At 42.1% G+C, this 26,969-nt stretch overlaps 1 protein-coding gene across 3 annotated transcripts in view; it reads right to left on the bottom strand.

Moving 5' to 3' along the window:
- Positions 1-18,364: 18,364 nt before the first annotated feature.
- SEPTIN7 (septin 7) overlaps positions 18,365-26,969 on the bottom strand; it is a gene marked incomplete at its 5' end in the record, with an annotated part of 116,164 nt that continues 107,559 nt past the window's right edge. For all 3 annotated transcript variants that reach the window (XM_082399531.1, XM_082399530.1, XM_082399529.1), the window contains 2 exons: positions 18,365-19,423; positions 20,432-20,571. In XM_082399531.1, the coding sequence (XP_082255657.1) occupies positions 19,384-19,423; positions 20,432-20,571 (180 nt within the window). In that variant the 3' untranslated portion in view covers positions 18,365-19,383. The remainder of the gene's footprint in view (positions 19,424-20,431; positions 20,572-26,969) is intronic.

Below are 26,969 nucleotides of genomic sequence, written 5' to 3'. Positions count from 1 at the left end.
GATTGCACAGGAATACTTATGGCTTGAGAAAATGTTCATGATTTTTTTTTTTTGGCTGAGCCACGTGGCTTGAGGGATCTTAGTTCCCCGACTGACCAGGGGTTGAACCAGTGCTCCCTGCAATGGAAGCACGGAGTCTTAACCACCACGGAAGTCCTGTTCATGATCTGTTGTTGAATGAAAGAAGCATATTAAAAAATTATGTTTAAAAACTATAAGTTTATAGCAGCTTTATTCATAATTGCCAAAATGTGGAAGCAACCAAGATGCCCTACAGTAGGTGAATGGATAAATAAACTGTGGTACATCCAGATAATGGAATGTTATTCAGTGCTAAAAAGTAATGAGATATTAAGCCATGAAATGACATAGAGGAAACTTAAATGCATATTTCTAAGTGAAAGGGGCCCATCTGAAAAGGCTACATACTGTATCATTCCAATTATATGACATTCTGGAAAAGGCAAAACTATAAAAACAGTAAAAAGGTCAGTGATTGCCAGGGGATGGGGGGTTGGTGGGGAGTGATACCAGGTGGAACACAGAGGTTTTTAGGGCAGTGAAAATACTCTAAATGATACCATAAGGACGGATACAGGTCACCATATGTTTGTCCAAACTCATAAAATATACGACGCCAAGAGTGAACCCCAAAGTAAACAAACTATGGACTTTGGGTGATAACAATATGTCAGCGTAAGCTCATCCATTATAACAGATGTCCCACTCTAGTGTAGGATGTTGACAACATGGGAAGCTGTGCATATGTTGGAGGCAGGGGGTATATGGGAAATCTGCACCTTCCCCTCAATTTTTCTGTGAACCTTAAACTGCTCTAAAAAAGTCTTAAAAAAAAAAAAACTACATTGTAGAAGTAAAATGATAGTAATTAGGTCTGAGAAATGGAATTACTGTTTTTTATTATCTTCTTTGTAATTTGGAGAATATTCCACAATAATAATCACTTATTACTTTTTAAAAAACTGATTTAAAAAAAAACACATAGTCAAGGTATTAGATGGCACCTGAGGACCTGATGGCCAGAGCATTAGGCAAGGTCACTGATAAACAAGAGAGTGAGCCCGGCTGGCACATTGGCCAGGGAGCCAATGACCCTAGGGCTGACCACAGGGGCCCTCAGCAAGGTGACCCAACAAGGGCCACTCTGTGCTGTGGGCCCCGCCTACTGCCCTATTTGCTCAGAAGTTCTGCTGCTGTGAGGCCCTGGCACTGGGTCACCAGGGAGGAATCCAGTCACTCTGGCCAGCACTAAAAACAGAGTTCAGGGCCTGACACACTCAGGACCAAGATCAAAGGTTTTATTCTAGCTGTGAGAGGACTTCGCTGTCTGGCTCCTGCTGATTTTTTGGACTCAGTTTTCCACGGCTCTGTTGTCACAGAACTTCACTCCAGAAAGACCATTTTCTCCTAACTTTCCCATGTACCCATCATGCACTTTCCTCCTCCTGCACGTTTTCCAAACTTTCCTTTCCTACCCTCTGCTCCAAAAATACCCTTTCTTTGTTTCAAGTCTATGGATGATGCTGATGAAACATGATGATGTTGATGCAAACTGCTCTAAACTTAGGTGTAATCACAATAGTAACAGCTACAATTTATGTAGCAGTTAGTGTGTGTTCTTTAAATACACTGAATCCCACTTAATCTTTACAGCTCTTCCGTGGGCAGGTACCAGTGTTCTTCCTTACAGATAAGGTATTGACAGCTCAATGAGGTGAGATCATTGTTTACTTGGGCATGGCAACTTATAGGCAATGTCCCAGGGGAGGCATCAGATGGCCCAGGAAAGCCCACGACTTTTGTCTGATTTCACCCCAGGACTGGGGTCTCAGCACACTGAGTGGCCCTGGGCTCAGCCAGGCCCCTATGGCCTGCTCAAGGCTTGGCAGAGAGGAAGAGTGATTCAAGAGTATGGACCCAACTTGAGGAGCTGCATTGAAAAGATCGCTAGAAATAGTTTCTTTACATACACACTAATTCCTGAAATCCTTTTCTTAGAGGATATGGCATTTTTCTTGGGAGACGGTATTTATGAAAGAGTATATGACTACACATTGTTTGTTTACTTTGGTTTTCATACGTAGGAGTTGACCAAATTCAGGAATCATCACCTTCACAGGTGCTCTGGATAGCGGATGAGTGAATTTAGTTCACACATGTATGCCACGCTCCTTATAACAATTCATGCATTAAATATGTGTGAATTGAGCCATATTTTAAAATGTGCCTATTAAGTCTGATAGTTAAGGGAATTCTGCTGTGAATTAGTTTTAAAGTAGGGACCTTTTTAAAGTAATTAGTCCCTAAGTTTTTTTGGTAACAACTTTATTGAGATATAATTCACTTACCTTACAATTCACTCATTTAAAATGTAATTTCAACATAGTCATGCCACCATCACTACAATTAATTTTAGAACATTTTCATCACTTCAAAAAGAAACCTGTACATGTAAGCTATCACCCTCCACCTCATCTACTGCCCCCTACCCACCTCCCAGTCCTCGGAAACCACTGATCTACTTTCTGTCTCTATAGATTTACCTCTCCTGGACATTTTGTATAAATAGAATCATGCAATATATGGTCTTTTGCAACTGACTTCTTTCATTTATCATAATGTTTTCAAGTTCATCCATTGTTATAGCATGTAGCAGACGTCTTTCCTTTTTATAACAAATAGTGTTCCATTGTATGGCTACATAACATTTTGTTGTCCATCACTTGATGGACATTTGGGTTCTTTCCACCTTTGGCTACTATGAATAATACTGCTATTGAACAGTACTGCTATTGAATAATACTGCTATATGAACATTCGTGGTCAAGTTTTTTGTGTGAACATATGTTTTCAATTCTCTTAGGTATATACCTAGGAGTGAAATTGCTGGGTCAAATGGTAGCTCTATGTTTATTTAACTTTTGGAGGAATTGCCAGCCTATTTTCCAAACTGGATGCACCATTTTACATTCCCACCAACAGTGTGTGAGGGTTTTTTTGCTTTTTCCACATCCTCACCAGCACTCATTATTATCTGGCTTTTTATTAATAGCCATCCTACTGGGTATGAATTGGTATCTGGTTGTGGTTTTGATTGGCATTTCCCTGACAACTAGTGATGTTGAGCATTTTTCCTGTGCTTATGTATTTATATATCTTATGTGGACATACGTCTATTAACATCCTTTAATTGGCTTATTTGCCTTTTTATAATTAAGTTGTAAGACATAGGGAATATAGCCAATATTTTGTAATAACTGTAAATGGAAAGTAACCTTTAAAAATGTATAAAAAAATTTAAAAATAATTAAGTTGTAAGAGTTCTTTACATAGTCTAGATACAAGTCCCTTATCGGATACATGATTTGCAAATAGTTTCTTCCATTTTGTGGGGTATCGTTTTACTTCTGGATGGTACCCTTTTAAGCACAAAAGTTTTAATCTTGATGAACTCTTATTTTTTCTTTTGTTACTCATACTTTTGGTGTAAGAAACCATTGTCAAATCCAAGGTCATAAAGATCTGTCCCTATGTTTCCTTCTAAGACTTTTCTAGGGACTTCCCTGGTGGCACAATGATTAAGAATCCGCCTGCCATTGCAGGGGACACCGTTTCGAGCCCTGGTCAGGGAAGATCCCACATGCCACGGAGCAACCACAACTACTGAGCCTGCCCTCTAGAGCCTGTGAGGCACAACTACTGAAGTCCACACGCCTAGAGCCCATGCTCTGCAACAAGAGAAGCCACTGCAGGGAGAAGCCCGCGCACCGCAAGGAAGAGTAGCCTCCCATTCGCCGCAGCTAGAGAAAGCCCGCACGCAGCAATGAAGACCCAACGCAGCCAAAAATAAATAAAGAGTTTTAAAATTTTAGTTCTTACATTTAGGTCTTTGATCCATTTGAGTTAATTATAGGTCCAAGTTCATTCTTTTGCACGTGGATATCAATTTGTTGAAAAGTCTATTCTTTCCTCATTGAATTGTTTCCTCACTCTTGTAGTTCAATTGACTGTACTGTGAGAGTTTATTTCTGGATTCTCAGTTCTATTTCATTGCTCTATATGGCAATCCTTATGCAAGTACAGTCGCTCTCTCTCTTCTTGTTACCAAGTTCCTTTATTATTTCCAAAGGACACTTGGTGTTAGCTGGGAACAGAAATCGCCCTGGCTGAGCCGTTCAAGGAGCTTAGAAAGCATCTTTTTCCATTTGGTCAGTAATGTCACCAGCAAGGCCTCTTTCAGGTTACCTGTTGCGGTGCCTCCGACCTGGGATTCCTGTCGCAGAGATCAAGCCGGACTGAACCCTTCAATTGTGCGGGAGGAAAGCGGAGAAGCCCCGCGACCTAACAGAGCCGCCGGAGGGCGCTCCATCTCGCGCTCCGCGCTTCCTGGTATCCTTCCTCCCGGGTGGAAATCAGGGTCGCGGGGGCCGCCTGGATTTCTTCGGCTTTTGCAAATGTCCAAGTACCCCAAACCCCTAGTTTTCCCGGTACTCTTTACCATAGGCTAGGGTCCCGAGACTGTGCTTGGGCAGGACCTTAGGACCTCGGCGTCAGGAGGCAGGAAGGCGCAGCCCCCATGAGCAGCCGGCTGGGGAAAAGCCGCGGTCCCCAGTGCGGGACCGCCCCCACGCCTCCCGAGACCCCAGATCACCCGGTGGTTTGCGGGGCCGAAGCTCTCCCGCTGCGCCTGCGACACGCTGGGCCCCAGCAATTGGGAAGTTTGTGATCCTGGGGCGATCTCTCCTGGCTCACGAGGTCTGAAAAGCAGGCCAATTAGCTATGGGATGGAAAACAGTTTTTTCTGCCAAAGAGTGTTATCCAGTAGATTCTTACGTGGCTTGTTTGTGCTTCTGCTCTTCTCTCTATTCAGCTGGCCTTCTGCCACAGAGGCATTGGCTAAGTAGTATTTGAACGGATGTGACATTAACATTTCCCCATGTCAGTAAGAATGGTTCAAAAGTAGCATTTTTATCCGTGCAAAATATTACATTGTCTGATTGTAACTGACGTTTAACCATGTCCTCCAGAAAGAGACTGGGACCTCTGTGGGGCACAGGCGCTCGGTTCCTAAGAGACCCCCTTGGATGAAGCTGTGTGTCACCGGCATTGGTGTACTGTCACCAGCACTACAGTCACGCCCCATCTCCCCAACTGGGACAATCCACAGGCAACTCCCATCACTTCAGGGTCAGTGGCCAGGTGTGGCCTGGCCCTCAGTTCGGGTTCTTCTGTAAAATCCGTGAAGCCTGATAGGCTTTGGGCTACAGAAGAAGACAGTTTTCCCAATGGGGTGTGTTAAGATTCTACACTTTAAGTGGACCAGTTTACTTTTAATGTCAATCCTGAAAGAAATTAAGTGGGAGGTTCCTGTTAGACACAGGCTGTTTACAGTGTTTATGGGAACCTGAGAAATTGCTGGGTGAGCCCGCATGAATCCACCCAGGTGCCAGGGTCTGGGTGAGTCAACGCTGGACACTCAACATGAACAGAAGGGCAGACACAGGCCTGGAAAGCTCCCTGTGTGCCCAGCAGATTCCCTGAAGCCTCATGGCATTGCCTGTAGGTTTGATGGAGTCTGTGGCAGGACCTCCACGGTTCATGCCCATCATTTTTGCCTGTCCCCCACCTCACCGGATGGCCCCTGTAGAGCTGCCCTAGTCACCCTCCCAGCCTCAGGACCCATGCATCACTTGGCAGGGCAGGTAGCCCCCTCTTGACATCTTTTCTTTACCTATAGATTCCCTCTGAGCCCACACTCACCTCCCTTACCAGTGTGAGAGAGATCTTTGAATGTATGACACATGTGGTGCCACTGTGTGTTCACATGTATTTTAGATAATAGGAATGGTAGTGGGCTTTAGACCCTGTTCTGTTTCTTACCTTTCTTCCTCAGACCTGTGTTGTTGCTGTGTGTGTATGGTTTGTCGTTCCTCGGGTCTCTATCAGTCTGATGTCAAGAAAACCAAAACCACTAGATGAAAAACACACTTCAGCAGTTTTGTATGGTGCTGACTTGCTGAGATTCCAAGACCCAAACAAATGTTATCCACGTTATCTTTGCATTTCACTCACGAGGAATTATTCTCCTCGAGATGCACATAATGTCAGATTTTCTTCCCTCTGATTTATTATGAACCACCCACTAAGACCGGGGGTCATTTAAAATCAGTTTCCTCCTTTGGGTCTCACAAAGACTCTGGGAGGGGGTGGGGGTCACACAGCCCCCGAGAGGTCCCCCAGGTGTCCAGATCAGGGTGGCTCCCCGCTCTGGGCAGTGCTGGGCCTCACCCCATAGCACACATGCACTGGCCTCCTGCCTCCATCTGGAAGGACCCTGCCAAGGAGGGGGCCTCCAGGGCAACCCCATGCCCTCCCTGCTGGGCCTGCCAGGGCCCTTGACACGGGCCCACCATGCCCTGCTGCCATCTCTCCCTCACAGGTCTGCGCAAGGCTGCTTCTTCCTGGCCCCTCAGAGAGAGAGGGCAGGCTCAGGCCACTGTCCGCTTTTCACACCTCCAAAACACAACACATGCATTCTGCCCCTTTGTGCCATGACAGGGCATCAGCCTTAAAACCACAAAGGTTTTCTGGATGTAAGGAGGGGTCTTAAGAATCTTGAGATCTTAAGGATACCTAAGTCTGGTTCTCTTCCTGGAAGAAGAAACATAGCTTTCGTTTTTTTCCTAATTAGTCATAAGTCGACTCTGCTCCCACCCCACAAGGATGAACAGAATTACTTAAACAAAACATCCACAAAACTAAACAACCAAAAATTCTCAACCTCTCACCCAGCATCCTGCTACACTGATATTTACCGAGCACTTGGCTGCGCTCTAGATGCTCTGCTAGGCACTTGATAGAAGCGAGCTCATTTTATCTTCACAACGATGCTGCAAGGAAGAGGTAACAGTCTCTGTTCTCCAAATGAGGAATGTGAGACTTAAAAAAAAAGTTGGGGAACTTCCTCAGCGTCGAGTAGTAGAGCCAGGACTGGCACCTACCTGATGCCTGTGGTTGAGATTTGCGTAAATATTCTGGGCTGAATGGTTATAACCCAATGCCTTTCATCAATAGAAAACCGCATACCATCTGCTAAGCCTTCCTTTGTCTAACGGTAAGGACAACTTGCTGGATTACGTAGTGCATTCCGCCTGCCCCTCCCAGGGCTCTGCCAAAGCTCCAGAAATTCATCCTGTTATGTCTTGTGCTGCCCTGGTCACTACCTTCCTGGGATGAGCAGGGCCAGGCTCTTTCAGAAAAGGTTGACAAGAAGTTCAGCCACAAGGAAATTGGTCTCCTACTTCTTCTCCCTCCCCTCACTTTCAGGGGGATTATGTTCAGTGATAGAACCAGACAGCAAAGGGAAGGCCCTGGAACTGGACGTCCAACAGCGGGTACCACAAATCACCCCTCCACAACATCCCCAAGAGACTCCAGTTGCTGTGAGGTCTCCACTGGCCAGGTTTGACCTTGACTTTGTGGGTTCTCACTTCTTTTGAGGCCAAACTAGTCTTTCACTCTGCCAGCCCACCCATAGCCCCTTGGCTGTGTCAACTTGCGGAAGCAGGAAGCATCACTCATCTGCTGCATGTTTCTAACTATGGAAAATTAATTCCAAAGGATGGACTCATGAATGCAATTGTAAAGGTGCTACACTGGCACATTTCTTCACTGTAGAAATGCCCATGACTACGGGCCAACTGCCTTAAACATGGGGAAATCACTTCCCATCAATTGCTCCTTTTAGTATAAGAATTCCTTAAGCTGTAGGTGAGGAAGAGATCACCTCAGTCAGACAGATGGAGAAACTGAGGCAAAGAGAGGATGAAGGGCTCGTTTCTCATCAGAGAGCTGGAGAGCAGAACCTGTCTCATGCTTTTTCCCTCAGACCAAGTTTTTCCACCTGATGCTATAAGGGCCCACACCAAGTTCATGGCCCTCAAAATGCCTTTTATTTCTTAAAATCCAAAAACATTAATATAGCCCCAGGAACTTAGTGCCACTACAGCTGCTGAGGCCAGGAAAGGTTACTCAGTGGAAGGAGCCTGATGCTGGGCCAGTGCTGCCCCCTGGTGCCCACTGGGAGTCGTGTTCCCAGCTCTCCCAAAGTGGGATCCTGGCACACACTTGCTCCCCACTTCATCTTCTCCAGAGAAGAGGGATGAGGACAGACTGGCTTCCACCCACACATCCATTCCTATAACTAGACCACCTGCCAGGCAAGGTCAGCAGGTTTTTCAAGTGGCCAAAATAATCCTGTGAGGGCCCACTGTGTGCTATCACAACCCCAGGAGAAGCGCATGAGTGTGTGTCAAACCCCTTTTCCAGAGAGGTCCCCCATCCACCGAGGACATGGTAAGGTCACTGGGGACTCCTAGGCCAGGCTGATACTCAGGAAGAGGTCAGTGTCTCCCCCTTCCCAGCCACCAGAGAGCTGATGCCGTATTGTCCTTGACCACTGCCCAAAATGGGCACCACTAGGGTGATCATCCTGCCCTGACCCTAACTTCTCCCTGACCCAGTCCCACTACTCCTAAGCATTTCCACTGGGCACTCGGGCTGCTAGGGCAGCCCACCACATTGCAAAGAGAGCAAACTCCCCTGGTACAGGCTGAAGGTTCCTTCCACCTCCTTTCCTTCCACCTCCTGCTCTCCCAGCTCTTCTCAGATCTGGCCTCCTTGTGATGTTCAGGCCCCCATGAGAGTAAGCAAGAAGCAAGAAGGAGAAGAGCCACCACCAGGCAGGCTGGGCAGGGCAAGATCAAAATGCATAGAGGCTGTAAACCCTTAAAGACTAGCACCCTGCCCCCCATCCATCCAATTCAAAATAAAAACCAATTTAAAATTGTAAACAGTGCAAAAAAAATCCAGGATTCTGACAAAATCTTGGTTCCCCATGGAAAATAATGTGATGTCTCTTTAAAAAAATATCAACCTGCAAACTTTTCTCCTCCCAGTTTCTGGAGACATAAGCTGACGTTTGATTTGCCTGTTGGGCAATGCACACAGGGTTGGGGAGGGAGGGAGGTGAGGTAGAGTGTGGAGACTCTGAGGTAAGAACAGGAGTGGGTGGAGACAGTGATGGGATGGGGAGAGGGAGCTTGAGATTTCAGAAGGGCAGGGCATGCGGAGGGGGCTGCAGGAGAGGGGAAGGTCTCTGGAGATGAGGTGGCCATGGTAGCCCCAGCCATGGGGCCTAAGGAGGAGAGAGGAGCCTTGGGAGGCCACCAAGGCCTCCTGCCCATTATGCTAATCTGGGCTTTGAACCGGCTGCACTGGGTTCTAGAACAGTCATTGTCAGTCTCTGTCTTGGGGAAACTTGGAGCCAGTATGCTAAAGCCCAGACCAGGTCCGGGCCATGGTCAGTCCCCACTGGAAAGCAAAGGGAGAAGAATGAAGCAGTGATGACTCACCAACTGGTGCTCCCAGGGAGATGCGAGGGTGTGGAAGGCACTTGACCATGGCTCCTGGATGCTTAGAGACAAGCTGTCCATAGTGATCTCGCATGGTTTGCAATCAGCTCAAATCCAATCCCTTCCATTTACATGACTTCAGGCTCCAGTTAAGTTACTTGACTGCTCCTGCCTCAGAGACGTAGAATGGTAGGTAGAGAGGTAAACTCAATGTTTTCTTTTCTCTTTCTTAACTATTTTTTAAATTATGGAAAATATATATAACATGAAAATTTCATTTTAACCGTTTTTAAGTGTACTATTCAGTGACATTAATTACACTGACAGTGTGCAGCCATCACCACCATTTTCAAAAATTTTCAACATTCCAAAGCAAAACTCTGTACCCATTAAGCAACAACTCCCCATTTCCCCTCCCCCAAGGGCCCGGTAACATCTGGTCTACTTTCTGTCCCTATAATTTTCCTATTCTAGATATTTCATATAAGTGGGATCATACATTTGTCCTTTTGTGTTTGGTGTCTTGTTTCTTTCACGTAGCATGTTCACCCATGTTGTAGCCTGTGTCAGAATTCCTTTTTATGGCTGATGAATATAGTCTACTGTATGTATACACCACATTCTGTTTATCCTTTCATCTGTCCATGGACACTTGGGTTGCTTCCACCTTTTGGCTATTGTGAATAATGCTGCTATGAACACGGATGTGCAAATACCTGCTCTAGTCCTTGCTTTTACTTCTTTTGGGTATATGCCCAGAAGAGGAATTTCTGGGTCATATGGTAATTCTATGTTTAACATTTTGAGGAACCTTTAAACTGTTATTGTTTTCTTTATGTTTGGTTGTAATGTTCTGTTTCAAGAGTCTAAGTTACTTTTTTTTTTCCTAAGTTACTTTTGTAACATTCTTAAAACTCTTCCCTAAATAAATAAAAATAATAAAAGGTCTTGAAGTGTTTCTGAAACAAAATAAAATCCAACAGTTGAGTGGCGTGGAATTCAGGGTTGGTGGGTGCCCTGGGAGCCCCCTGGAAAGCCACCTCCTGGCACAGGGTCGCAGGGTGCGTGAGGATGCTGCCACCTTCTGTCCCAACAGCCACCATCCGCCGCTGACGCTCGAATGGCGGCCCGTGGGAGTAAGGCAGGGGCTGTCTCCACAGATCCTAGTCCCCACTTGACCCCAAGAGATGGGAGGCCCGAGAGGGAAGTGGCTGGACAGGCGCAGGGCAGCCTCGCGAGCTACTTGCATGGGGAGCAAGGCCCTGCGTGGGCTTCTAGGCCGCCAGGGGGCAGCAGGGAGCCCGCCTTCCCCAGCACCGGTGGGGCCTGGCTGGGGCCACTACCTTCCGCTGCCTTAATTTTCGAAGCCCCCTTGAGGTGGCGGTGCATTTTTGTCTCACCGCGGAAGGCGGAACTCTTGGTGTGGGGCAGAGGACACCTGGCTGTCCCGTGCTCAGAGGTCAGATGGAGAGAATGAGAATGAACGAACGAATGAATGGATGGTAGAGAGAGAAGTGACACCTAGGCTCAGGTGTCAACCTGGCCACTGATCCCATCCAATCAACTCACAGGGTTTATTGGTGATGAAGAGGTCCAGGCCCAGGGATGCTGAGTTGATTCCCTTTAAATTTGAAGGAATATGCAAGCACAACAGCCAGAACTGGGAGCTTTGGGCCATAATGCAAAGTGCAGTGTACATAAATATGAACACACAAATATACAGTTGAAGATAAGAACACTCAAGCAGGTCCATGTAGCAAGGGACTGAGGTCTCCTGACATCAACTTGTCAGTGATCTGACAAAGAGGATCTATAAATGTTAAGTTTTATTAAAAGCTCATTAAATTTCATCAAGTTTTGATTATTATTCTATTATATGAGAATTTCCTTTTTTCTAGGAAATACACATCTAAGCATTTAATATAAAGGGCATCAGGCTTCAAATGACTGAAAAATGGTTCAGAAAATAGTACTTTTTGCCAATATTGAAAATCAGAAGGAAAAAAGTTCATTACAAATCTATAAATGGGGGGACTTCCCTGGTGTTCCAGTGGTTTAAGAATCCACCGTCCAATGCAAGGGACGCGGGTTTGATCCCTGGTCAGGAAACTAAGATCCCACATCCTGTGGGGCAACTAAGCCCACGCACTGCAACTACCAAGCCCGCGTGCCGCAACTAAGACCTGACGCAGCCAAAAATAAATATAAATAAAATATATTTTTTAAAAAATCTATAAATGGGGAGGAGGTATTTGACAATCTGTTGTGGGTACCAACAGGAAGCCAGCCCTGTGAGGGGAGAAGTGCTGAGATGTGGGCTTTGGGTGCACCCATGACCCATGGAGTAGGGGCCAGTGTAAACCCTGGCCCAGGGTGGGCAGCAAGGAGGGAGGGAGAGAGGTGCAGTCTCATGCGGGCCAAGGTTCGGGGGCTGCCTGGGTGTAGGGAAGAAGGTTGTAGGCCAGGTGGAGCTCCACAACAGCCAACACACGCAAAGCCCGAGCTGGAATGTGGGGTGTGCATGGGGTGAACTGGTTCAAATGCCCAGGTTGGCTGCAGAATTGGTACCTCGTTTACCCATAATCCCTAGGGGGAGACAAGTTTGCAGGGAAGCAGGGGTACTGTTTGGCTCACAGTTGTTATTTCTGTGACCACGGCTTTGCCACCCACCCTACTGGGCCTGTTGTAGTTCTTCCCTGAGATTTTTCAAACTTTCGGGCAGGGGAAGAACTCCTGCTCTCTTCTCTGGTTGAAACTGTAAAGATGGAAGCCTGGAGTTAACTAAGGCCATGGGTTGGGCCTGTAGGGACATCTGATCTGAGTGGGGAGGAGGCAGTGGATAAAATATTCTGCGTGATGCCTCCAGAAACCTTGACAGAGGTTTATGAACCTAAAAGGCACAGACTTGCTGACTTTGTTGATGTTGATACATAAGCCTATAGAAACTCGCATATTTGGACAAGAAGATGTGTACAGAAATGTTCACTGCAGCGTTATTTGTAAAAATGTTTATTAAACAAAATTCTTAAATAATTTTATTAAACAAAAATTTGAAAAACTATTTATTAAACAAAAAGATAAAATGTTGTAGCAGTGGCCTCCTGGCACTCCAGCTTTTGTACAGCTGCCTCCCACACTGAACAGGGCTGAGCTGCATCAGCAATAAATAGCATATTGAAGAAAGGACATTGTGTGACTTCCAAAGCTAGGTCATAAAAGACATTGTGACTTAAACCTTGATCTCTCTTGGATCACTTGTTCTGGGAGAAAACCAGTCACCATGTCAGAAGGACGTTCAAGAAGCCCTATGGAGAGGTCCATGTAGTAAGGGACTGAGGGCTCCTGACATCAACTCGCCAGTGATCTGACAGAGCCATCTTGTAAGCAGGCCCTCCAGCCAACATCTTTAATGCCATCCCCCAGCCAGAACCACCCGGCTAATTCCTGATGTGCAAAAACTAAGAAAACAAATGTTATTATTAGTTTAAATGTTATCATTACTAAGGTTAGGGGGCAGTTGTTGCTTTACATACAGCAATGGATAACTAATACAAATATTATATAATTTTACAGTTAGTCTCTTTTTTTTGCTTTTTTTTATTGAAGTATAGTTGATTTACAATGTTGTGTTAGTTTCAGGAGTACAGCTAAGTGATTCAGCTTTATATATATATATATATATATATATTTCAGATTCTTTTCCATTATAGGTTATTACAAGATATTGAATATGGTTCCCTGTGCTATACAGTAGGTCTGTGTTGTTTATCTATTTTATATACAGTAGTGTATCTGTTAATCACGAAGTCCTAATTTATCCATCCCCCTCCTTTCCCCTTTGGTAACCATAAGTTTGTTTTCTATGTCTGTGAGTCTGTTTCTGTTTTGTAAATAAATTCATTTGTATCATTTTTTTAGATTCCACATGTGATAGCGTATGATATTTGTCTTTCTGACTTACTTCACTTAGTATGATAATCTCCAGGTCCATCTATGTTGCTGCAAATGGCATTATTTCATTCTTTTTAATGGCTGAGTACTATTCCATTGAATATATATACCACATCTTCTTTATCCATTCTAGTCTGCTTGTTATTAATGAGGGATTAAAATGGCCATGTCATAAAATTCTACTGATCTTTCACTGAGAATCTATGTGAACTCTGTATTTGGCACATAGCAGGTACTCAACAAACACTTGTTGCTTCGCTTTTCAATGATTTTGTTCCCTTGCCTCAATTTCCAAGTGAGCTTTCTCTCCTTTGATAAATAGGAATTCTTCCCAGTTCGAATACTGTCAAAATGTTCACATTTGGTAGGATGAGTTCCTCAGTCCTCATAGTACAAGTTGGAGAGAAAGCCCATCTCCTCTTCGGGACATGGGTTATACTTGGGTCAATCCCATCTGAATGAAGAGTTCACAGAAGTGAGCTTGCCTCAGTGGCCTCTACTCCATCTTCCAAGCATGACTATGAGGGATGAGGCCTAATTAAGCACTAATGAAGTAGAGGTTTGGGAGAGAAAATGCCAACTTGAGTTTCTTATACCTTTACCCAGCAACCCGAAGGTCTAAGGAAGATTTAATTTTGGAGTCTGAGTGAAAGAACTGTGTTCCTAAAATGTTAATTACAACACTGCTTTTTTTTTGGTTTGAAACGTAAACCACACTAAGCCATAGATTTGTATAATCAAGAGATTTATCCCTAGGGAAAAAACTGACAGCTACCCCCACTCCCAACCAGACAAAACATATATTCCTTTACTTCTGAAAACCAAGGGGGAAAAGCTCACATTAATTCTGGGGTCTGTGCCACAGCACCTATCACTTCACCCACCATTTGCCAAGTTGCTTAAATTACTAGCTTACCCCAAACACAGGGAACTTTTCTGGGCTTGGAGCATACATTTAAATATGAAAGAGCCCAGTGAAATTCAAAGACAACAGAATTAAATGAGGGGGGGGAAAAGTTGTAAGCCCCTGCTAGACCTAGTTCAGTACTGCACACTTGGATGAGAAGCAGACTCCTACTCGTGGGGCTTCTGTGGTCTGCTGTTTCCTTGTAAGTAGCCAGGGTGAAACACTGTTCCTTGCAACACACCTGTAAGCTAGGAAGCTAAGGACTCACTTTGAAGAAGAGAACCAAAAATAGACACTTGTTGGCAGCGTCTTACCATCTCCGCCAATTAGCCTCCCACCTTATGCCAAGTCCTCACAGATCTCTATTCTCAGAAGTGTCAACTACTACTCCCTCTCCCCATCCCAAAGGATTTCAGAAAGCCTGAATGGCATTAGGTTTCAGCAGGTCCACAAACACTGCATCTGGGTGGCCAGTGGGGTTTCAGGCTACCCTTTGAGAACCTGGCACAGAACAAGGTCTCCTTTCACTTGACCCTCCTTTGCTAATACAATGCTGTTTGGCTGGGCCCAGCACTCCATGGGGCAAATGTTCAGGCCAAGAATAGTCTTCATTCTTCCTGTGAAGCTTTGAAAGTCTTCTAAAGAACACAGGAAATTGTCAGTCCCTATTTTCTGTTGAAAACGGCTGACACTAAACTCTGAACATTCTATGGATTAATCCCAAATCATGAGAACCAAGTTTGCTGGAAAAGCAGCAATGTTTTCATAGATGAGATACTGATAAACCATCTCAGCATTACTTACAAAGAAGTTCAAGTTTTATAACTCCCATTACTAGCACTGCAGAAAACCTGCTCTTAACCAGAATTACCTTATTTCCATGATGTACCCTACTGTTGAAACATACCTCATTTAGTAACTCCAAAAGGCTGTGTACAAAGAAGCAGGTCTGGAGACTTATCATGGCACCATGCAAACTTCCCTAAAAGTGGGAAAAGACAATACTTTTGATTTGTCATGGCCCTGGCATCACCACACCCATCAACATTCTGGGAGAGGAGGGAGGTGTTGAACTGTTTTTGGTTTTGTGTTAATTGAATTTTCTTAAAATTCAAGGATAATCTCTCAAGGTCCAGACACCTTCACATGTGCAGTCACAATGTAATCTTCACCCTGAACCAGCAAGGGAGATATGGGCCCTACTTTATGGCTTAAGAATCAAATATTCAGAAAGGAAAGGTAACATAATTTATACAGAGATGGGATTTGAACCTAGATGATTAGTGTGTCCAGTGTTTTCTAGCACACACCAGGGGGTCATATGGCATAAGACTGAAGCACACAGGTCCTGGTGTTGCCAAGACCAGTTCAAACTCCAGCTCTGCCAGTTACCACCCGTCTTTTGGGTAAGTCACTAACCATCTCCAAAGCTGTTTCCACATCTGGAAAAGGATGACACTGGTATCTATTAAGGATTGAATGAAGATAACGAACATAAACCATTTAGCTGACTGTGTGGGGTAGGGTAAATATCCTAAATGAAGGACATGAACTTTTGTTTTCACTTGCAAGCTATTTATTAGAAAGGATTTCAATTTACTGGAGTGGCAGACAATAATCTTCCCTTTAACATCAAGTAGGATACCACAGCAGTATTCACTAGGACTTCCTTGGGGATTCAACAATAACTGAATATTAATCATCTACATACTACCTACAACCATACTAAATCAAGGGCTTCCAAAGTAGAGTGTATTAAATAATTCACTGGGCTTGGGAAGAGTGCTAAACTTTTTTTCAATTTTTAAAATTTTGTTTCATAATATTCACATTAACATAGTGCTACATGTATACAATTTACTATACAATTATAATCACAGATACATGCTCAAAAATATTTTCGTAAGGAAACAGGATCAGGTTTGGAAACAGTGATCTAGACGACTTGCTAAGTCAACACTTTGCTCTTGTTGCGTTATCAGACAACCTTCTTTCCTTCTTATTTTTTCTCACCTACTATACCCTGACCTCCACATTCCTAGGTCTTTCTCCAAGAGGATAAAAGGCACAAAAGGTGCAGAGTCAGAATCTGTAGGTTGTACTGTGACACTAAGCTAATGAGTCTGAAAAGCAGGAGTTTCTATCTCCTCAGCTTTCAAAATTACAACCTGAGCTACACAGAAATAAGCCATATGTCCAATTTATTATCAACTTCCCCAGTTACTGGTGAACTTGATAAAAACAATTAGATCTTACTTCCAGTAGGTGGCAGTAAAACTCTGCCATGTGGTGCCCAAGATGTTCACTGGGATTAGTGCATACTTGGTCAGTCTCACTTAATTAGAAAGATAGCATAGTGGTTAATGAGTGACTTCAATTATATAATGCCTCTGACAATGGAGACTAGGTATTGCCCGTTTTGCTGTTTACAAGCTGGCCTTTCCTTATGCCTTCCTGAATGTTATATGTATTGTGAATAATCATCTAACAGTTCTCAAAAATCCACAGGCCATGTAACAAAAAAGCCCTCAGTATGCTTGAAAAGCTTGGAGCCAACCATCAAAAGACCCAGTCAAGTTGTATGGGTCCTACATCAGATTCAGATAAAACCTTAGGCATGACATGGATAAAGACTATTGAAAGTTTTCACTAGGGAAGTAGAATAAAGGTGACTTTATAAAGTTATCACAATGTACAGAATTTTTAAATGGCACCTATGAGAACCTGTTTCTAGAAGCAGCAGTACTTACCAGTTAGGCAGGTGGTCAATATAAACTTCCTCATTTTGCAGTCTCCAAATTCAGTGGGTTATTCTTAACTTCCTAAAACCAAACTTTTCTGGTTAGGGGTGTTAACCCAATCTCTCTTAATATAAGAACCAAACCAAACAAAAAAAACCCCTGCACATTTACTTACAGTTATTCCTGAATATCTGATTCTGGTCTTGAAATAAAAGCCAATTTTTTTTTTTTTTTTTTTTGTAAGCCATTTGCAGGGCTTCCCTGGTGGCACAGTGGTTAAGAATCCGCCTGCAAATGCAGGGGACACAGGTTCAAGCCCTGGTCCGGGAAGATCCCACAACTACCGACCCTGCGCTCTAGAGCCCGTGAGCCACAAATACCAAAGCCCGCACGCCTACAGCCAATGCTCCACAACAAGAGAAGTCACCGCAATGAGAAGCCCATGCACCACAACGAAGAGGAGCCCCCACTTGCCACAACTAGAGAAAGCCCGCACACAGCAGCAAAGACCCAACGCAGCCAAAAGAAAAAGCCATTTGCACTACAGTATATTCTCCAATAGCAGAAAGCATTTTTGGATTAACAAAAGTTTTCCAAGACAATCTTTAACTAGTGATGGCCATCAAATAAGGATAAGTATTTACTGCAGTATTCTTAAAATCATGTTTTTAATGCCCTATAAGATCTGCTTTAAAAATAGCACTCCAGGGTGAACTTATATGTAAAGTCAAGATTCTGTAAGGTGAATAATCTTCCTAATATGCTTTACACTTTATATCTATATATCTTTGAAAAGCAACAAGATCTTTCAAGCATACTGATTTGTTTAAACCCATCAGCCTCTGATGTAAACAAAAATATTGGCTAATCAGAAATATCAGTTACTTCCTTCTGCTTGGATCATTAATTTTAAAAAGTAACAGATACGGTGAAACTTTTTAAGGAAACAAACTGTGTTGCATTAATTATACTTAAAATATCATAAAGCATTTTGTTAAAATCTACATCATTTGACCTTATAGTGAAAAGAAATTATACCACCCTCCTTCCAGTTAAAAAATTTCAGTCCAAGGACTTGTGAGTTCACCTGGGGAGTTGAAATTCATTCTCAGAGAAATAACGTGTTAATAGGAGACAAAAATGAGTAGAGAGATACTATATCCCGTTAGTTAGAAAATCAGGGCATATGCACTCTAAATGAAACAAACATACAAGAGAAAAGGTAAGAGTTACAATCATGGAGGAGGCAAATTCAAGCTGAAAATCTTCTTCCCAAACACACTGTACACTCTTGTATATCAACTGGAGAATATTTAAGACCCCACGCTCAGTTACATCACAACATTGTTTATTATGTGAATTTTTTACAATACAAACAAAAAAATACAGAAATGCAATATATGAATACAGCTAAATGCAGAATGGTGACTTTTTTTCTTTTCAAGAGGCCATGATTCCCATTTCTAGTAAAATAAAGAGACTGCACATAGGTAGAAATAGGTTGGTTGTTAGCTTCACAATTTTGCCTAGAAATGATCTATAAATGCATTTTTTCCCCCTGCTACTTACCATAAAGTGTAAAAAGGGAATTAAAGGAAAGTTTCCTTGTTGGTTCCTACCATATGAAAGATGCTATATCCTATTTTAGCAGGGCCAATATATGGAAAATACCTAAATTAAATGTTATTACAAAAATGAAGCAGTAATGAGATTCTGGCTAAAGAGGGCACTAAATGAGAATAATATATATTTAAAGAATCCAAAACAAACAAACAAAAAAAGAGGTTGTTATAAAAAAGCTCTAGGTGCGTTGTAAGCATATAGGTTTTTTTTTTCCATGTGTATTTTTAAACAATGGAAGTGTCAAAAAATAGGGTCAACTGTGTTAGACTAAATTACATTACTGTATATGTTGCACTGAATGAAACCTTTGTATTATAATTATCATAAAGAAGCATAGTTTGCATCATATTATGGCAATTTATCCTCAATGAAAACCTTCCAGAGTCCTTTTATTTTGGAATATCCTGTAAAAAATCAAACTACCAGAACATGATTGTACAACAGTAAAATGTTTTCTTGCATTAAATTGAAGACATCTGTTTAATAAAAAAAGAAAACATAGGAAAGGTACTTAGAGCTGTTAGTTTCTAAGTACACAACACCCTAGACAATTAAAGGCATCTTAATCTCCGTCAAGAACAAAAAAAAATAATAATAATTTTTGTCATGCTGTTAAATCCATCATTAAGGATAAAACCGGTGCAAATTGGTCAAATGGATCCAACAAACACTGATGTCCAAGCTGGCATGTTGGCAACTAATATGTAACTGGTGGTCAAAAGAGGGTTTAAAAGATCTTCCCTTTCTTCTTGTTCTTTTCCAAGGTTCTAAATGATTAAAGGAAAATAATCAAAATGAGTGACCACTTTATAAACACAGATAACATATGGTAGCAATAGCTAAACCAACTACAACTGTGTTGGATTTTCAAACACTATGTTTTCATTTAAAAATTAGAAGATTTAAAGTTAACAATAAGGACAATGCTAGTCTATAATATTATTTTCTTGGACAAATATTTGACAAAATTCCAAGACAAACAGTAAAAAACATGACAAAAACCCATTTTTAATATACAAGCACAATTTTTCCTAAATGAAACAGTGCAAATCAAAAAAGATCAACTGACATCTACCAGGGTATCCTTTTCTCCTACTGCCATTTGTATTCTGAAATGCTTCGCTTTTACAAATATATTTTCTTCTTCCTTGGGGAAAAAGTTAATAGAAGGATAGTGCTGAAAATCTTGAAAATGTTTAGCAGTGAGGGTAAACTGTAGAATCCTTATAGGGATACAACTTTTCAGTTTTAAATGGGACTAATGAGGAAAAGAAGAAAACCAAAGTATAAATACTACTGATTTTTGTGTAAATTAAGAGTAACTAATTAGCTGCATTAGGAATTAGATATCCAAAATTTTATCTTAATGAAATAATTCAACACAATAAAGACATACCTCTAAATGTATAAAAGATCTTTGTAGCAGTGTTCTCTATGTTTGCCAAAAATTAAATACAACCATTATGTCCAACATTTGATGGGAAAAGGTAAGCAACTGATTACAGTGAGTCAACTGAAGAGAATATTATGAAGCTACTAAATTATAATTATGAAGATTGTTAAGTCATGGAAAATGTTTACAGTGAAAAAAATACTATTATAATAGACAGACTGCATCCATCTATATAAAAGATTCATCCATGAAAATTGTGCTTGGGATTTATGATAATGGATGATGTCTTTTTAAATGTTATTTTAATGTTTTTAAAATAAATAGGAAAATAATTCTTTAAAGCATTAATACACACATTTCTTGGGAATCTGATATTAGATACCTTGAAGAGTTCTGTTGCTCTAAAATACGTTGTTGGGCTTCCCAATTTGCTTTCTCATCTTCAAACTGACGACGTTTTTCCTCTAATTCTTTGTGCTGTGCTTCCAAATTCTTTTTCATTTGCTCATGGCGCCGTTGGAGCTAATTCAGAGCACAATATATAAAATAAAACTGTTTGAGAAATCAGGAGCAGAAGTACATTTCATCCAGGCATCCTAATGTTAACAGTATGAGCATTCAGTTCTTATGCTATAAATTCAAAGTACCACCTGGTTTTAGCACTGTCTAAAATTTTAGCACCATCTAAAATTCCTCTGCCTATAGGACTTACCACCCAAAAGGCCAGTGATCGAAGAGAATAATCTTGGTAAACAGGGAAAAAAAGAGTACAATAAGCTACAGTGTGTGGCACTTTATAATGGGCATACCCTATCTTATCATCTCATTTTTCCTTACTCACAAAACATGTAGGAAGCTGGGCAGGGAAGACACCACTGCTCCCACTTCATAGATGACCAAACAGTTGCAGAGTTTATGTCACTTGCCCAAAGTCATTAGTCAAAAAGTGGCAGAACCAGGATTCGAACCTGCCTCGTAATTCCAAGTTCACAAAGCTGAGACAAGTGAAAAGAAAGCAAATAGATGAGGATCTAAGAGTTACAAGATCACGGGATAAGGTCCCCGATTCTTATAAAGCAGTGGTTTTCAAATATCAGTCTTCGTACAAATCACCTGAATGCTTGTTAAAAATATAGAATCCTGGACCTCACAAAGACATACTGAATTAGAATCTCTGGGTTTTTGTTAAGTCTAGAAATCTACATGTTCAACAAGGTCCCGTGATTCTAAAGCAGGTGGTTCTTTCTACATTGAGAATTAATGCTATAAAGAATGCTGGCTGAAAGGTGGAAAACACTCATGTAAAGTAACTGCAGAAACAAAGAGCTTACCTAATAGTTCATTAAATAATTCATTTAGGTGCTAGTTAATCCATTTCTGAGGAAAACAGTCATAGAAAAAAAAAACTACAACGAATAACTAAGAACTATTAATATTAAAAACTTTCAGATGTCCAGGAACTATGTTTTATTAAAGACTGTATTACACCAATGAATTAACATCTTGAATTTGGATTGTAATTTCGCATACAACTTGTTTTCTTAATTACTTTGTAAACCCACAAAAAGTGACTTCATATTCATTCCCATTCCAAATTATTTCATGCAGTTCTTACAAAACAAAACCATCTAAGATATATTTAAGCAAACATGAATCAAATTTGAGGTAACATCTTCCTGATGATAGCAAACAAGTTACTAAGAAAATGTCAGAAAATAGGAACACAGGAAAATGCCTTTGGTTATTAAAAAAAAAAAATGCAAGGGAATTATATATACACAATTCAGAATAGTCACCTCTGAGAAGGAGAGAGAGGGATACAATAGGGGAGAGACACAAAGGGGCCTCAAATGAACTGATGATGCCTTATTTTTTTAAGCTGGACCATAGGTTCACCAGTGTTCATCATTCTTTACCTGTACATTTCTGTCACATATACGTATCTTTGTGTTAACTGCATGTAGGTTAAAAGTACAGGTCACAATCCCTCACTTCCTAGAAACCCTTGGGGTTAGATATGTTTCATAGTTCAAAATTTTTCAGATTTCAGAAAGCCAATACTACTTAGAAAGGTCTATATACTCTATTTACAAAACAACTCCTGGGACTGCGGGTGGCGGAGGGGGTAAGCTTCGGAGCCACGGAGGAGAGCGCAGCCACAGGGGTGCGAAGGGCAAAGCGGAGAGACTCCCGCACAGAGGATCGGTGCCGACCAGCACTCACCAGCCCGAGAGGCTTGTCTGCTCACCCGCCGGGGCGGGCGGGGGCTGGGAGCTGAGGCTCGGGCTTCGGTCGGATCGCAGGCAGAGGACTGGGGTTGGCGGCGTGAACACAGCCGGAAGGGGTTAGCGCACCACAGCTGGCTGGGAGGGAGTCCGGGAAAAAGTCTGCAGATGCCGAAGAAGCAAGAGACTTTTTCTTGCCTCTTTGTTTCGCGGCGCGCAACGAGAGGGGATTCAGAGCGCCGCCTAAACGAACTCCAGAGACGGGCGCGAGCCGTGGCGATCAGCGAGGACCCCAGAGACGGGCGTGAGACGTTAAGGCTGCTGCTGCCGCCACCAAAAAGCCTGTGTGCGAGCACAGGTCACTCTCCACACCGCCCCTCCTGGGAGCCGGTGCAGCCCGCCACGGCCAGGCTCCCGTGATCCGGGGACAACTTCCCCGGGAGAACGCACGGCGTGCCTCGGGCTGGTACAACGTCACGCCGGCCTCTGCCGCCGCAGGCTCGCCCCGCATCCGTATCCTTCCCTCCCCGGCCCGCCCAAGTGAGCCAGAGCCCCCGAAGCAGCTGCTCCTTTAACCCCGTCCTGTCTGGGCGGGAAACAGACGCCCTCAGGCGACCTACACGCAGAGGCGGGTCCAAATCCAAAGCTGAACCCCGGGAGCTGTGCGAACAAAGAAGAGAAAGGGAAATCTCTCCCAGCAGCCTCAGAAGCAGTGGATTAAAACTCCACAAACAACTTGATGTGCCTGCATCTGTTGAATACCTGAATAGACAACGAATCATCCCAAATTCAGGAGGTGGACTTTGGGAGCAGGATATATTAATTTCTCCCCTCTTCCTTTTTTTGTGAGTGTATATGTATATGCTTCTGGGTGAGATTTTGTCTGTATAGCTTTGCTTTATAATAGCTTTATTTTACTTCACTATATTTTATCCTCTTTCTTTCTTTCTTTCTATTTTTTCTCCCTTTTACTCTGAGCCGTGTGGATGAAAGGCTCTTGGTGCTCCAGCCAGGCATCAGGGCTGTGCCTCTGAGGTGGGAGAGCCAACGTCAGGACACTGGTCCACAAGAGACCTCCCAGCTCCACGTAATACCAAACGGCAAAAATCTCTCAGAGATCTCCATCTCAACATCAAGACCCAGCTTCACTCAACGACCAGCAAGCTACAGTGCTGGACACCCTATGCCAAACAACTAGCAAGACAGGAACACAGCCCCATCCATTAGCAGAGAGGCTGCCTAAAATCATAATAAGGCCACAGACACCCCAAAATACACCACCAGACGTGGACGTGCCCACCAGAAAGACAAGATCCAGCCTCATCCACCAGAACACAGGCACTAGTTCCCTCCACCAGGAAGCCTACACAACCCACTGAACCAACCTTAGCCACTGGGGACAGATACCAAAAACAACGGGAACTACGAACCTGCAGCCTGTGAAAAGGAGACCCCAAACACAGTAAGATAAGCAAAATGAGAAGACAGAAAAACACACAGCAGATGAAGGAGCAGGGTCAAAACACACCAGACCTAACAAATGAAGAGGAAATAGGTAGTCTACCTGAAAAAGAATTCAGAATAATGATAGTAAGGATGATCCAAAATCTTGGAAATAGAATAGACAAAATGCAAGAAACATTTAACAAGGACGTAGAAGAACTAAAGAGGAACCAAGCAACAATGAAAAACACAATAAATGAAATTAAAAATACTCTAGATGGGATCAATAGCAGAATAACTGAGGCAAAAGAACGGATAAGTGACCTGGAAGATAAAATGGTGGAAATAACTACTGCAGAGCAGGATAAAGAGAAAAGAATGAAAAGAACTGAGGACAGTCTCAGAGACCTCTGGGACAACATTAAACACACCAACATTCGAATTATAGGGGTCCCAGAAGAAGAAGAGAAAAAGAAAGGGACTGAGAAAATATTTGAAGAGATTATAGTTGAAAACTTCCCTAATATGGGAAAGGAAATAGTTAATCAAGTCCAGGAAGCACAGAGAGTCCCATACAGGATAAACCCAAGGAGAAACACGCCAAGACACATATTAATCAAACTGTCAAAAATTAAATATAAAGAAAACATATTAAAAGCAGCAAGGGAAAAACAACAAATAACACACAAGGGAATCCCCATAAGGTTAACATCTGATCTTTCGGCAGAAACTCTGCAAGCCAGAAGGGAGTGGCAGGATATACTTAAAGTGATGAAGGAGAAGAACCTACAACCAAGATTACTCTACCCAGCAAGGATCTCATTCAGATGTGATGGAGAAATTAAAACCTTTACAGACAAGCAAAAGCTGAGAGAGTTCAGCACCACCAAACCAGCTTTACAACAAATGCTAAAGGAACTTCTCTAGGCAAGAAACACAAAAGAAGGAAAACACCTACAATAACAAACCCAAAACATTTAAGAAAATGGGAATAGGAACATACATATCGATAATTACCTTAAATGTAAATGGATTTAATGCTCCCACCAAAAGAAACTGACTGGCTGAATGGATACAAAAACAAGACCCATATATATGCTGTCTACAAGAGACCCACTTCAGACCTAGAGACACATACAGACTGAAAGTGAGGGGATGGAAAAAGATATTCCATGCAAATGGAAATCAAAAGAAAGCTGGAGTAGCAATTCTCATATCAGACAAAATAGACTTTAAAATAAAGACTATTACAAGAGACAAAGAAGGACACTATATAATGATCAAGGGATCGATCCAAGAGGAAGGTATAACAATTGTAAATATTTATGCACCCAACATAGGAGCACCTCAATACATAAGGCAAATACTAACAGCCATAAAAGGGGAAATCGACAGCAACACAATCATAGTAGGGGACTTTAACACCCCACCTTCACCAATGGACAGATCATCCAAAATGAAAATAAATAAGGAAACACAAGCTTTAAATGATACATTAAACAAGATGGACTTAATTGATATTTATAGGACATTCCACCCAAAAACAACAGAATACACATTTTTCTCAAGTGCTCATGGAACATTCTCCAGGATAGTTCATATCTTGGGTCACAAATCAAGCCTTGGTAAATTTAAGAAAATTGAAATCGTATCAAGTATCTTTTCCGACCACAACACTATGAGACTAGATATCAATTACAGGAAAAGATCTGTAAAAAATACAAACACATGGAGGCTACACAATACACTACTTAATAACGAAGTGATCACTGAAGAAATCAAAGGGGAAATCAAAAAATACCTAGAAACAAATGACAATGGAGACACGACGACCCAAAACCTATGGGACACAGCAAAAGCAGTGCTAAGAGGGAAGTTTATAGCAATACAAGCCTACCTCAAGAAACAGGAACCACCTCGAATAAACAACCTAACCTTGCACCTGAAGCAATCAGAGAAAGAAGAACAAAAAAACCCCAAAGCTAGCAGAAGGAAAGAAATCATAAAGATCAGATCAGAAATAAATGAAAAAGAAATGAAGGAAACAATAGCAAAAATCAATGAAACTAAAAGCTGGTTCTTTGAGAAGATAAACAAAATTGATAAACCATTAGCCAGACTCATCAAGAGAAAAAGGGAGAAGACTCAAATCAATAGAATTAGAAATGAAAAAGGAGAAGTAACCACTGACACTGCAGAAATACAAACGATCATGAGAGATTACTACAAGCAACTCTATGCCAATAAAATGGACAACCTGGAAGAAATGGACAGATTCTTAGAAATGCACAACCTGCCGAGACTGAACCAGGAAGAAATAGAAAATATGAACAGACCAATCACAAGCACTGAAATTGAGACTGTGATTAAAAATCTTCCAACAAACAAAAGCCCAGGACCAGATGGCTTCACAGGCGAATTCTATCAAACATTTAGAGAAGAGCTAACACCTATCCTTCTCAAACTCTTCCAAAATATTGCAGAGGGAAGAACACTCCCCAACTCATCCTACGAGGCCACCATCAGCCTGATACCAAAACCAGACAAAGATGTCACAAAGAAAGAAAACTACAGGTCAATATCACTGATGAACATAGATGCAAAAACCCTCAACAAAATACTAACAGAATCCAACAGCACATTAAAAGGATCATACACCATGATCAAGTGGGGTTTATCCCAGGAATGCAAGGATTCTTCAATATACGCAAATCAATCAACGTGATACACCATATTAACAAATTGAAGGAGAAAAACCATATGATCATCTCAATCGATGCAGAGAAAGCTTTCGACAAAATTCAACACCCATTTATGATAAAAGCCCTGCAGAAAGTAGGCATAGAGGGAACTTTCCTCAACATAATAAAGGCCATATATGACAAACCCACAGCCAACATTGTCCTCAATGGTGAAAAACTGAAACCATTTCCACTAAGATCAGGAATAAGACAAGGTTGCCCACTCTCACCACTATTATTCAACATAGTTTTGGAAGTCTTAGCCACAGAAATCAGAGAAGAAAAAGAAATAAAAGGAATCCAAATCGGAAAAGAAGAAGTAAAGCTGTCCCTGTTTGCAGATGACATGATACTATACATAGAGAATCCTAAAACTGCCACCAGAAAACTCCTAGAGCTAATCAATGAATTTGGTAAAGTAGCACGATACAAAATTAATGCACAGAAATGTCTTGCATTTCTATACACTAGTGATGAAAAATCTGAAAGTGAAATTAAGAAAACACTCCCG

Source organism: Balaenoptera borealis (assembly GCF_965194805.1).
Source record: "Balaenoptera borealis genome assembly, chromosome: 7".
NCBI lineage: Eukaryota > Metazoa > Chordata > Mammalia > Artiodactyla > Balaenopteridae > Balaenoptera > Balaenoptera borealis.
The sequence above is the reverse complement of the archived record's forward strand: the minus strand, read 5'-3'. Positions and strand labels throughout refer to the sequence as shown.